General features: G+C 41.3%; 1 protein-coding gene across 1 annotated transcript; it reads right to left on the reverse strand.

Annotated features, from left to right (window-relative positions):
* Nucleotides 1–6: 6 nt before the first annotated feature.
* DDX17 (DEAD (Asp-Glu-Ala-Asp) box helicase 17) lies at nt 7–13369 on the reverse strand (the record flags this gene model as incomplete). The annotated part of the gene is made up of 12 exons (XM_010186903.1): nt 7–388; nt 1062–1301; nt 5494–5553; nt 5927–5988; nt 6888–6998; nt 7294–7466; nt 7556–7716; nt 9530–9671; nt 9968–10033; nt 10803–10936; nt 11071–11170; nt 13196–13369. Coding segments are annotated over 12 exons (1805 nt in total), but the record flags the coding sequence as incomplete, so codon positions are not given.
* Between the last annotated feature and the right edge of the window lie 241 nt (nt 13370–13610).

Raw genomic sequence — 13610 nt, forward strand, 5'->3', positions numbered from 1 at the left:
GAGCGCCCCACCATCCCTGCATACTGCTGTTGGGTAGTGCTCTGTGAGGTTCTCCCAGCGGTGGCAGCTGTGGTGCTGGCACCATAGCCACTAGCACTGTACTCTGCAGTGCCATAGCCACTCGTGCCATAGGCAGCTGCTCCATAGCTCCCTTGAGCGTAACCATATTGGCTCTGTGCTGCCCCAAATGCAGAATTTGGGCTCCCGTAGGCACTGCCATAGGTCTTGTTGGCTCCGTTGGCATAACTGTCACCACGCTCACGGTCTCTGAAGCCACCTGAGTCTCTCCGGCCCTCTTTCACTCCCCGGAGCCTCCTGTCACACTCTTCCTGGTACATCAGGTTAGGGTTGTTTACTGAACTGCTCGTTCGGTAACGAGAACGACCTCCTGGCGATGGATATATTCAGATTTAGTACCATAAACAAGTTTTAAACAATGAACTCTGGTACAACTATGCCACCCTCTCTCCCCCTTCTGCATTGACAACTTTGCCCACAAGGAGCCAGTTCTCTTGACTGACTGTAACTTCCCTGTAAGTCTCTTCATATTGTTCAAAGTGTAAATATGATCAAAAAGGGTTCTTAATGCATGTGTTTGGAGACAAAGAAATGGAAGAAATTCGGGACTAATGTGGAAATATAAGGTAACTTACTATTCCTTCAGGGAATGGGGGGAAAAAATAGTCTCAGTCCCTGAAGGTAGAGTCAGCATACCCCTTCACTGACTTCAATCTCACATGTGTATGCACACACATCCTGCTGCAGGTGCTGAGGTACAAACTGCAAGGAATTAATTCATTCACGCAGAATTAGCTCTGTGAACACCTTATGAGGAGAAAAAAAAATCTATAGCTAAGGTAAAACAGTAGACTACTTCTTTTTTGGGGCAGAAATACTGCATCTACATAACGTGGAGAGATCTCAGGTACAAAACAGCTTTATTACTAATCTACTCTGTTATCTTAGACTGGTGCTTACTACTTCCTTACCCTCTTTTAATTTCCCCTCCCTCAAAATGGAAAACCTGCACCCTGTGTATCCCTTTTCCCATGTGCCTTTACCTCCACCACCACCTCCTCCTCCTCTGTGGTCCACAAGCTGCATCAGTTTTGGATTGATGGCTTGATTGGCTTCTTCCAACACTTTGATAAGCTCCCTGGCTTGTTTCAGGTTTCCTGGTGTGAAGAAGGTGTAGGCAGTACCTTTGTTGGTACTACGTGCGGTACGGCCAATACGGTGCACGTAATCTTCAGAGCTGTTCGGATAGTCGTAGTTTATCACAAATTTAACATCTTCCACGTCTTGTGAGGTGCCCAGGTGCGAAGCACAGTGAAGGGGTGGGGTTGAGGAAAGGGGAGAAGAAGAGAGGACGTGCCAACGAAAGGTGGGGAGCACGAATGCAGGTGACAGTAATAAGAAAAAAAAATACAAAGTTAGTAATTGCATGGAATATATACAAGACAGACTCATCCCAAAAGAGTACAAGACTCAAGTTTAAGATGATCAGGAACAAAGATCAGTGTCCTGAAAAACAGTGGTAATTTTAAAGCAGTTTTGCCCTGCACTCAAATTCATCCTCCCCGGAATGCATTTCTCTGCCTTCATGTGTCAAAGACACCAATGTTTGTGAATGAGGTAACTGAATTTGATACTTAAAAAACCCAAAATACAATCTGGAAAGTGAAAATGCCACCGTCAGACAGAGCACACTGGGGTGGAGGAAGGGCAGAACTGCCACGGTAAAGCTTTTACTCTGTTGGGAGAAGTCTAACAAATAGTAACAGTAATGAGATCACTTACCTTCCACTTGGTAACATAAAATAAAAGGCAATCTTAAAAATATTTACTTTTACAGTCTTAGTAAAACAGTGAGCTACATCCCCTAGCCTAAACCTTAAGACACTCCAATTACATTAGTATTATTCAATCAACTTATTAAAAACTACTGAGACCTAAAATACCTTAACTCAGCTTTGTAGTTACATCAGAACGTATTGCACTAACATTTCACCATGCTGCTCCGTCCGCTCCTGCCAAGCTTCTGTAATTTGGACAATCCTGAATTCCATTAACAATTCCCTACTTCCAGTGTCGGATGGAAGCAGGAAATAATCAAAATTCCTTTGCACACAAAATATTAACGTTTAGGTCAGAACTGCACACCTGTTGAAAAGGCAGACTTTGTAAACTTATAGGACAGAAACAAAGTAAATGTTAGTGCAACACTTCACTTGAAAGCACCTCAAGTACCAAAAGCACCTGTCGGCTATGTAGACAATGCTTTAAAAAAGCATGGTATTACAGTAAGTGCCCTAACAGCTCATAAAAAAATTAAAATCTGCATTTTAAAGAGAATATTCTGAAAATATCCAAGATAAAACACAGATTTTTGTGATTTCCTTTCCTTTTTTTTTGTTTTAAAGAGAGAAACATTCTCTGTTTGTTACCAGACCGATGCACACTCCCTCCTCCTGTGGGAAACCGCTGCAGCCGATCCCGTCTCTTTGCCTTTTATTTTTGGCGGCCTCCTTTCGAAAACTCCGCCCTCTGACACGGGACCACTGGAGCGCGGGGAGCATGCATCAAGGGTCCGTGGCAGCGAGAAGTCCCCACACACGCTCGCTCTGTGAACTGGCTTAGACGCTTCTCTGTAGCCCCATTTGGTTGTGAAGCGCCGGAGAACCTGGGCTCAGGTAAAAGTTTCAGGTCCTCCAACGCTTTTTGTCCCCTATTCGGGGTTCTCGGGGGCAATTGTCAAAAAATGAAGATACAAAAAATACATCCAAAGGGTCAGACTGCATCTATTGCCCAGACTGCATCAATTTCAAAGGGGTTGTGGGAAAAATAAAAACAAGGGGGTTGAAGTGACAAGAGGGGGACTTTATGTCTGTTTCTTATTACAGCAAAGTGGGGGCTCCTCAGTCTTTGCTGACTCCAAAGTCCGGAATCACACCAAAAAAAAGAGTGAGAAGGCAGGTTTCACAGGGGGCTGCGCGAGTCTCCAGCTAGGGTCCTTGATGCAACAGTTTTTTTAAACAGGGGAAAGTGAAGTAAAGAGAGGAGTACGTATGACAGATTGCATCTTCACAGCCAGAGTGTAACTAGTCTGACAAGCTGCAGGCTACAGGATCCTCAGACAGTCCCATTTTGCACATTCATCGGCAGCAAAGCTACTTGAATTACCACAGAGGATACAAGGACGTGCTTTCCCGGCAGAAAGCACAGGGAATTGTGGCTACCAATGCAGATGGAACTGACTTGACTGGGAGGAGTGGGAAGAATGGGAAGGCAGGAAGAGGAAAATACAAAGGTGTTTTCCAGACTAGAAAGTGGTTCTTGTAGAGCACGCAGCTCGCTGAAGAAAGACCAGAGCAAGGACAAGACTCGGCTTCTCCAGTCTAGCATGCTCCAAAGTGTTTACACACACTTGCAATCTTCCTGCACTTTCAGAAGGTAATAAAGCAGGATCAAGAACTGAAACTGTACATAATTTCTGACAGCTACCTGGGAAACATTCCCTTTGTCAGACTGTCAGAATACCCTACGGCACAGTCAGTCTCCGAATAGTAATCGGGAGAGATATAAACTAGCAAACATGCTAGTCTAGAGAGCTGTTTTGACCATCAATGTAGATGTGCCCCCACCCCTGCACTGAGAATGATTTGCAGCTGATACCAAAGCTTCTGTTAAAGAAAACAAAACAAAACAAATTCAATGTTTTTAGTTTAATAGACTGAACAAAAGTTAAAAAAAAAAAAAAATCAGTGCAGAGAGAGGACCTCACTCCAGGGAATTATCACAAAGAAGTCATTACGGGACTCAGAACTTACCTGGAAGAAGCTTTTTTGAAACCAATGTTCCATTAGGAAGAGGGAAAGCCCTGGTGACTCAGCCAAAAGGCGCGCGCCCCTGTTTTATGTTATTTAGGTAGAAGCCTTCACTTTCCAGGATCTTGGAGGAAGTCGTCCAGAAGTTTGCCAGTTAAGTGACTTATTTTAAGAAGCAGCAAACTCAGGGCCCCAAAATAAGCAGAGATGTTGTTCAGTAACAAGAAACAGACTCTGGTACCTTTCCCCCTTAGCTCAGGTGAAGTGGAGGATGGGAAGTGGGGAGACTTTCTGAAGTGTTATCCAATTGAGTAGTTTCGGGGGGAGTGGTTTTTTTCTTTTTGAGGGGGGTGAGGCTGTTTTAAATGTCTAGGCAAGATGCACAAAGAAGCTACCAGCACATAGCAAGCCTGTTTAAAAAACGCTGCTAGAGAAAGCAGCTCTCTTTCATACAAACTGGTTTCAGGCCTCAGTCCCTTCTCCCAACAGGCCCAAGTTCTAACTGCACAGGTCCAGACATGACCCTAGAGGGCAGAGACTGAAGTCCATATAATCACCTCTCTGAGGAAGTGTTGGACATTTTTTGAGTGGGGAGGGGAAGGAGGGGTGAAGGTTGTGTGAATAAAGGCTGCCAAGTCTAGTAATGGTCTGACTGTATTAAAGTGACCATATGATGCACAGCACAGCCACCCTTTCAGCATATGAAAAAAGAGAGCTCAGATAATGGAGATTTTTAACAGAGATTTTTCTGAGCTTATCAACGACTTGCAATGAGTTTGTCTACAATTTACAATGAGACATTGACCCCCAAGTAGTTTATCTCCTACCAGACTCAGGGAGGGGGCAATATTCAATGTCCATTATTAAACTCAGAGCCCTTCAGAAGTCATCCTCCTCTTCTAGTGTGGGCAGTTGTATAAGCACTGTGCTTAGCACACAGGAGTGTTTCACAACACAAATATGCTTATTAAAAGAGGGGACACAACTGATGCATCCAGACAGAAAATTTTCATACCACCAGAACAGAGCTGTGCAATTTTGACTCAATTACACATTTGGGTAACACGATGTTAAAGGCCATGTACCATCTCAGTGGTCCTGCCTAGAAGGAACACAGAGGAGGGAAGGTTACATGTCAAGACCAAAGATCTGGAGCAGTGCTTTGCTTTCTCAGATGTGAATACATCTGTGGGATAAACATGCGTGTACGCTGGGGTTGGTATGTTCAAATCTGCGGTGTGTCATAGGGGAGAATATTAGCTATTTGCTGTTGAAATGCTCTCCCACAGCTTCCTACTTGAACTCTATCTGACACGCTCTGAACTGAGAGCAATCCATCCCTATCATCCAGCAACAGAAGCTGGATTTGGGGAAGAAGTGAGTGTGGTGGAAGGGTTGGGTTGCATAATTGGACGTCTCTTCTCCCTCTTGGCGATCGATTGGTCATGCCTAGGCCTTGCTGCAGACCAAAGCCTGTTCATTAGGAGCAGGAAGAGACTTTGAATATGAAAGAAAAAAAAAAGATTAATGTTAAAAAACGTATTTCACATGTGGGGGAAAATCACGCTTTGATTTTCTTTTTTTTTTTTTTTTTTAAAGAAAACATATTTCAGTCCAAAGAAGAAAAATATGCAGCAGTAGGCAAGAGTGGTCTATGTGTACAAACCTAGCCCACGAGATGCAACGTCGGTAGCAATGAGGATAGGAGCCTTTCCAGAACGAAACTCTGTAAAACAAAGCATGCTATGAAGTAAGACTCTTCAAAACGATAGTGTTACCTGAACTTGATTTACACTAAGTGCTCATTTTGCAGAATCTAGGTAAGATGGGTCTATTTCTGAAACCCCAGCAAGTCAGGATATATGTCAATTATTTTTCAAAATCCAACTCTCTGGGTTAAGCAATTTTCCCATTGTGGTTTTGTCAAAGAAAACAAAAAGCAAAACAAAACAAATAGTGAAATTAACAGTACAAAGGCAAAGGAAGTTCTTTTGAAATGCATCTATTGGGTATAGAGAGAAAAAAAGACTGGAGAAAATCACGCCTCAGTAAATCACATACAGCAGCCCCAGTTATTCTCCCCTCAGAGATGGACTCACCATTAAGCACCCAATCTCTTTCTGGCTGACTCTTGTCTCCATGGATACACATAGCTGGCCAACTGCCAAACAGAGAAGCACATTAGTTTAGACAGAAAGCACATACATTAAAGGCAATAGGAAGCTTTATTCGTCTTTCAGTAAAATGGAAAGAAAAAAAAGACTTCGAGAAATATTTTATTCCCTGTCCTCCTCTGGCCTGCGTCTACCTACATAAACAACCATGTAAGCCCAATTGCATTTGCTGTATTGATACTGTCCCCATCAGCGTATTGGTATTCTGCTGGAGAGAGTCCAGCGTAGGGCTACAAAGATGATTAAGGGAGTGGAGCATCTCCCTTATGAGGAGCGGCTGAGGGAGCTGGGGCTCTTTAGTTTGCAGAAGAGGAGACTGAGGGGAGACCTCATTCATGTTTACAATATTTAAAGGGTGAGTGTCACGAGAATGGAGCCAGGCTCTTCTCGGTGACAAACAATGATAGGACAAGGGGTAATGGACACAAACTGGAACACAGGAGGTTCCACTTCAATTTGAGAAGAAACTTCTTCTCAGTGAGGGTGACAGAGCACTGGAACAGGCTGCCCAGAGAGGTTGTGGAGTCTCCTTCTCTGGAGACATTCAAAACCCGCCTGGACGCCTTCCTGTGTAACCTCATCTAGGTGTTCCTGCTCCGGCAGGGGGATTGGACTTGATGATCTTTTGAGGTCCCTTCCAATCCCTAACGTTCTGCGATTCTGTGATTCCGATACACTAAAAGCTGCCCAGCTTACAAATACTCACTCTTGCACTAATACTTTGATGGACTGGAACCTTCTGGGAAACTCAGACTGAATTCAGCCAAGAAAAGAACGGACAAATTGTTCCCAACAACAGCATCATGAACATTTAAACCTTACTGCTTGCGATTACAATTCCCATTTCGCACTAGAAAGAAGGGGAGGGAGGGGGGAAGCTAATCACCCATCTCTGCGCATCCTTCGAGTGAGATCATCACATCGCCTCTTTGTCTCCACAAAGATGATAGTCTTGTTCTCCTTCTCTGCCATGATTTCTTCCATCAGCTGTATCAGTCTAAAGCAGACAAGAGAGCTAAGATGTACATTCACATACACAAGAATAGAAGAGCACCCTCTCAACTTACATTGAGAACATACACAACACGCATCCACTTACACACAATTTAGGTAAGTATTGTTAAAATATAAACAACAGACAGTTAATTACAAGACTTACTTATTTTGTGACACGCAAATGTTAAATAATACTATAGGTAACTTCACTATTCAGAATTCCTATCTGGCTTACAAAGCAACGTAGATCTTTAAGTTCAACCAAAAAAAGTGAAACGGTAGGAAAATCAGCTCACTTATGGTCTTTCTCGCTTTCCATGCATACATCCACTATCTGCAGAATATTGTGGTTGGCACTCAGCTCCAAGTTTCCCACATTGATCTGAACGTAGTCCTGCAGGAAGTCCTCGGCAAGCTGGCGCACCTCTTTTGGCCAGGTGGCACTCCACATCAGAGTCTGTCTGTCAGGCTAAGAAAGAGAGAAAATGGATTTATTTAAGGTACTGGACTTTGAATGGGAAACCAAAGCAGGCTGTCTTTTTTACAAGGTTCACGCACCCTTATCTGGTCAACAATTTTACGGATTTGGGGTTCAAATCCCATGTCCAACATCCTGTCTGCTTCATCCAGCACTAGGTATGTACACCGACGAAGGTTGGTCTTTCCTGCCTCAAGGAAGTCAATCAAGCGACCTGGTGTAGCAATGCAGATCTCCACACCTTCAAAACAGAATGAGGAAAAAGAGTAAGTCTCTTCATTTGAATGTCAATTGGTATTTTTAGTCAGAATGAATCACCTTCCAAGAGCAAAATTGTCAAAAAAAAAAAGCTCCACCCTCATTCGTACCCAAGATTGAGTCATTTCAGTAGAAGCCCTAGTTTCTTTTAATATTTTTTTCCATTCTGAAATTACTGATACAGTGCAATTAGAATAATAAATGCAGTATACAAGTTAAAAGCTTACTGTCAGAAAACACCAGTGAAGAGCTGTACAAAAACCAGAAGAAAAATAAGCTTCTACTTAAGCCTGACCCACCTTCATCCAGAATTATTCAGTCTAGAAAGCTCACCAGAAAAACACGAGCAAACTCCAGCTAAACTGTATATTAAGCGAACATTAAGTGCTCCTCTTGCGACACAGGTCAAATTACTTCCAGAATCACTTTATTTTTATTTTTTTAAAATTTATAAAGCCAAAGCCTGAACTTTAATACCGAGTAATTATGTAACAACAGTGATAGACAACCATCTTGCCCGTAACTGTTAGCATAAAAACAGAATTCAGAATTCCTTAACCAGTATCAGGTATGGAAGTTTAGGCATTCCTTAAGAAGAGGGACTCCTTTCCATAGATTCCCCAGTCTTACAGGTGAGTCCTTTGATGTCACTGAGAAGTCCACAGAACATAAGTTTAAGGAAGCAGGGGAGTGAAAAAGAACAAAACCCCAACAGCTTTCTTGATACTGCACTTACAGAAGCAGGGTGTTTCGTGGCAACCCAGACCTTTTTGTCTGTGTCAACCTGGACACCTCAGAGCTGCCAAAGCTGGGCATACTTCTAGTTTCTATAAAGCTCATGCAAGAATTAGAAATCTAATGGAGCCACTGGTCTGCCAGGGAGACTGAATAAACTGCAACCTTTGCTGTCAATGATGTACTCCTCTCAAGTAAATTCACTAAATAACCAAAAGATCACAACTGCAACACAATGTTTTCTGGACTTCATCTGTTCGACAGTCTTTACTGCAGAAAATACTAATCAATCATCCAAAGACAGCAACACCTGAAAGAACTGAAAGCACTGAACCTGCCCACATGCTCTAACCAAAGTCTTTTCTTCATAACCAGGCAAACGCCTATTTTGCAGCACTCCAGAAAGGTATGCAAAAACCTACTGAGCTCTCTCCATTGAATTGGAATGCACTACCATTTTCTCCAACAGAGTTATTGCACAGCCTTCTACCACGCACGCCTTTATCCATTACTGCCGTTTTCAGTAATGGCTCTTCAAACTCCAGCAGTAAGTAAAATTTTCTGATTTCTTGAGTAGATCTGTACATATATGGTTACCTTGCTGTACACATATGGTTACCTTGATAACACTTCTTACGTCTTTTCACATCATTCTATTACATTTTTTTCATCTAGTGAAGATCAAAGCCATCAGCACACTCCTGCATTTGAAATGATATGTAACTAGCCCTTGATAAGAACTGAAAATAATTTCTTACACTTCCTGCTACTGCATTCCCTCAAAATAACCTGTTCTCTTTCTGCTAAGTTTCCTTTGCCCCTTCCTATGTCCTGACAGTCTTCACAAGTGGACAGCTCAAAGAGAAAATGGAAAGGAAATCCAATATCCAAATAAACTGTCACACAACAGAGAAAAACTACATGCACCACCACTGTAACTGGAGAAAGAGACAGCCACTCATCCATGCGCATCCTCCTCCAAACAGGTTTTAAGATTATTTTTAGAGAGATTTTACAATACCACCTCCTCCAGAAACTACGAACACCCATTTCAAAATTACCTCTTTCTAGATCTCTGATTTGGGGACCTTTGGGTGCTCCTCCATATATGCAGGTACTCTTCAGTCTTGAACATTTGCCATAATCATCAGCCACCTGCTGCACTTGCTGGGCCAACTCTCTGGTAGGTGCTAGAACCAGACACTGCAAAAAGAATTGATTCAGGATAGCCAAGCTGTATACACATCTCTAACTTAAGGGCTCTGCACGGATACCATAAGCAAATTTGGACCATCTGCTCTTTATGAGCTAGAACATTTAAATACCATTAGACTGTGTAGCAATTGCACAGAATTTCAACTACTGAGTGGGATGGTCACATTGTGATAGTAAACATTACTTACTATTCTGATATACCAATTAAATTAAATTAAGTACACATTTCATTAGTGATGCCACGCAATACACAAAAAAAAGGAAGAGAACTGACAAGCACTTACAATTGGGCCATCCCCTCTCTCCAAATATGGCTGGTGGTTGATGTGAACAATTGCAGGCAACAAGTACTAAAATAGAAGAACTTTAAGTCAAGACACAGGACTTCAATATTCAGTGCCAAGGCTCACCTGCCATGACAAATGGATCATGGCAAGAGCCCATTGAGTCTAATATCCCTTCAAGAAGCCAACACCTGATGTGAGCGACAGCAAAAAACCTTCGCTATATAAACACCCGATTCTGCAAAACCAGATACCAGAACACAAGATTTTCAGAGCTGCTGACCAACCAGACCTGCTTTGACATGAGCACAAAATATAGCTGCTCAGCACCTCTGAAACAAAGGCTCATTTAAATTTGGAGTTTTAAGTGAAAGCCAAGATTGCTCAAATCTACTAACCAATGCATTTCATAAAGGATAAAATTCCTTCTTAACCACTGCAGATAAAATTATAGTATATCTTGAAAACTCAGCCATTCTTTAACTTGCACAGTTAATAGAACAAATATACTAAAAAGCACATACTGCTTTTTAAACCACAATGTAAGCACAGACTAAAGAGACATGACTGAGCATCCAGAGACACACAAAATACATGCCTGTGAATAAGACAGGCTAGCTGAGTTGAGACTGCAGTCTCACACAAAAAGAAAGCAAGCTTTAAAAACATTTAAAAACCATTCACTCTCAATAAAGCAAGCTTTAAAAGCATGTAATCATCTCACTTTATGCTTTTAGTACTCACAAGCCCAGAAACTACTAACCAGTAGCCAAGGGTAGTTTCTACAAAGCAACTACGAAAACTAACCAAATAAATAAAAGGCAAGAACACGTACCGCTAGTGTCTTCCCAGATCCAGTCTGTGCAATGCCGACCATATCACGACCACTGAGGGCTAGTGGAAAGCCTTGACACTGAATTGGAGTGGGTTCTGTGAAGTTCTGGTCCATCAAGGCATCCATCACATACTCTACAAATTTCAGAAGAGAAAAAAAAAATTCTTAAAGGATAACTGTGGCTTCAAGAGACTTTTTAGAAAACAGGCCTAAACAGTTATTCTTTTAGAGTAATCCTCGTTACCTTAAAGAATGGCAAAATACTTACGGGGAAAGCTACACTGGTGGAAGGCAAACACAGGCTTGGGGCAGCCCTCCATCCCTCGAATTGTTATCTCTTTCTTTCTTCGCAATTCTTCAACTTCATACTATTTAAGCAGAAAAAAAAATGCAAAGACAAAAGTCAAATGTCAGTTAAAGTGCATGTTTCTAACTATTAATCCACTTCACACCTCTAGATGACAGCTTTGTTAGAGAAATTAATTGAAACAGAGATCGAAAAAAGACTGCTTTCCTAAGGATTTTATCTTGAGACTGAGACATCGCATAGCTTCAGCAATATTCACAGCTATGAGCCCTTCATGTAGTCTAGAAGGACTGATCTCTCTTCTTCCAACCAGCCGTTTTTAATGAAAAGTGTATTAATACAGCATTTTTAAGAACTTTACTCTTATTCCAGGGGCCATAAATGACCAGCAGCTGCAGAAGTGATTAGAAACAGAGGATCAGCTAAAAAACGTGTTTTAAGTGCCAGTGCTAAGAACCAAACAAAATAAATAGGCCCTAATATACTACAAACAAGCAGAAGGCAGGGCTTCAATTAACCATCCCAGAGGTGGTTAAATACAGAGTTCCTGCTGGACAAGTGGCAACTCAGAAATGTTGCCTGGATTCTTTTTGGAACCTGCACTTTTTTCCTGCATGAAATAAATCCAGCCAAGTCATAACAATATCCTAAGATCTCACAACTTTTTTTAAGTAATGGAACTTCTTAAAAGTATTTCTGAAATATGTAGCTACATAAGTAAAACTTTAGGATTAGAAAAAAAAATCTTTATCCAGTTTATCTTGCAAGTCCAACTGTACTTTGCAACATGCTTCCACAATTCATAACCTTATTCTAATACTCATTAAAAATCAATAGAAAAATACACATCAATACCAAACATGCACTTTATCCAAACCAGTAACTTTATTATTTGTGAGAATCTCGAGCTTGAATAAAAAGGTGAAAAAAGGAAAACTTCTGGGCAAAACATGAAAATCCTTTTAGTTAGCTAAGGCAAAAACAGCTACAGCAGCTGACATTAACTGTGATTCAGTAGTCAAAGTTGTCTTCTCTTTAAAAAGCCAACGCCTCCTTCAATTCCTACATGCCATATAAATATCTCATATTTCACATAAAGATTTGTAAGTCTATGATATCGGATAAGAACATTTGTTTGTTTCCTTGTGTTAAGAATGAAATCTCTTAATTTATAAAGATAAAAAAACATTAAAGAGAGGAAAAAAAAGACTCTAGACTCAAGCTGCACAGGAAGGGGAGATTACTGTATCTACAGAGTAAAGTACTGCATCCAATTTTCAGCCCCCAATATGACAGGTATTGCTTTAACAGGGCATGTCCAGTTATAGGGGGAGAGTTAGAAGCTGGAGTACAGGAAGTACAAAAAGACTGGAAGCGCTGGATTTGTTTAGCTTGGGAAAGAGAAGACTAACAGGGGAACTGAACTGCTAATTTCAACCACCCAATGAGTCGCTATAGAGAAGACATTGCAAGTAATTATTATTAGGAAAAAAATACCATGAGAAACATTAAGCTCTGGGACAGCCACCCAGAGAGGGTATAAAGTCTCCCCATCCCTGGGGATATTCAAACTCGAAAGCACAAGGCGCCAAGCAGCCTGCTGCTCTAGTTTTGTACTTGGCTTTGCTCTGAGCAGAGGATTAGACTCGAGATCTCCCATGGCCTCTTTCAGCCTGAATTATTATTATGATAAAACATTCTTTCAGATGTTTCCCATCTATTTCTGCCAGTCTTAGTTCACTATTTGAGGGTCTTTCAGGGCCTTCCCAGTACTGCAACTCTCAAGCCCTCCAAGACTTATCTACACTGTCGAATAGCTAGACCAGCAAAGCACTATGATGACGAATTACAAATGACCAAATGTAAAATATCCTGTATAAAAACAGCTAAGAGAAGAAGCATCACCTTTGCTAATGTTAATATTGAAGGCAACTACGATCGCTATCCTGCAGAGTGCACACACACCAAATCAGCTTAATGAAAAGCCAGTTCTATTATTACACACTGTCCAGGACTTCCTAGGACAAGTTTTTCCACTTGTGACATTTTCTGTTGTAGGCAAAACAAACAGAATCTGAAAACTTACTGGAGTAAGCCTGGCCACTTCTGGATGTTCCACATAAAAATTCTTCTCAAACTTGGGCAGTTCATTTAAATCCCATTTTTTCTTACGTAGACGTTCCCCTGGATTACCAAACTTCTTTGGTGGAAGAGGTCCTCCACGACTTGCTCCAAACCTGGGAATGCCAATGTCAGTTATTAAATGAAAATGTTAAAAAATAAATAAATATTTTTTAAAAAAATTACTCTGGAATTTACTGGTTTCTTAAGCATTTTCTACTTTTTTTCCCTGCAAGTTGACACACAAGCACAATATTCCAGAAAAGTCACCCCCTCAATCACTATGATGGTATAAAACGTCCTGAAATAACATATGCCTGCTCTAAATCAGTTCTAAATGCACAACCATCTCAAAGTTTCCTTCCAGTACAGCCATTTTT

Source organism: Mesitornis unicolor, unplaced genomic scaffold (assembly GCF_000695765.1).
Source record: "Mesitornis unicolor isolate BGI_N332 unplaced genomic scaffold, ASM69576v1 Scaffold22206, whole genome shotgun sequence".
NCBI classification, from domain to species: Eukaryota; Metazoa; Chordata; class Aves; order Mesitornithiformes; family Mesitornithidae; genus Mesitornis; species Mesitornis unicolor.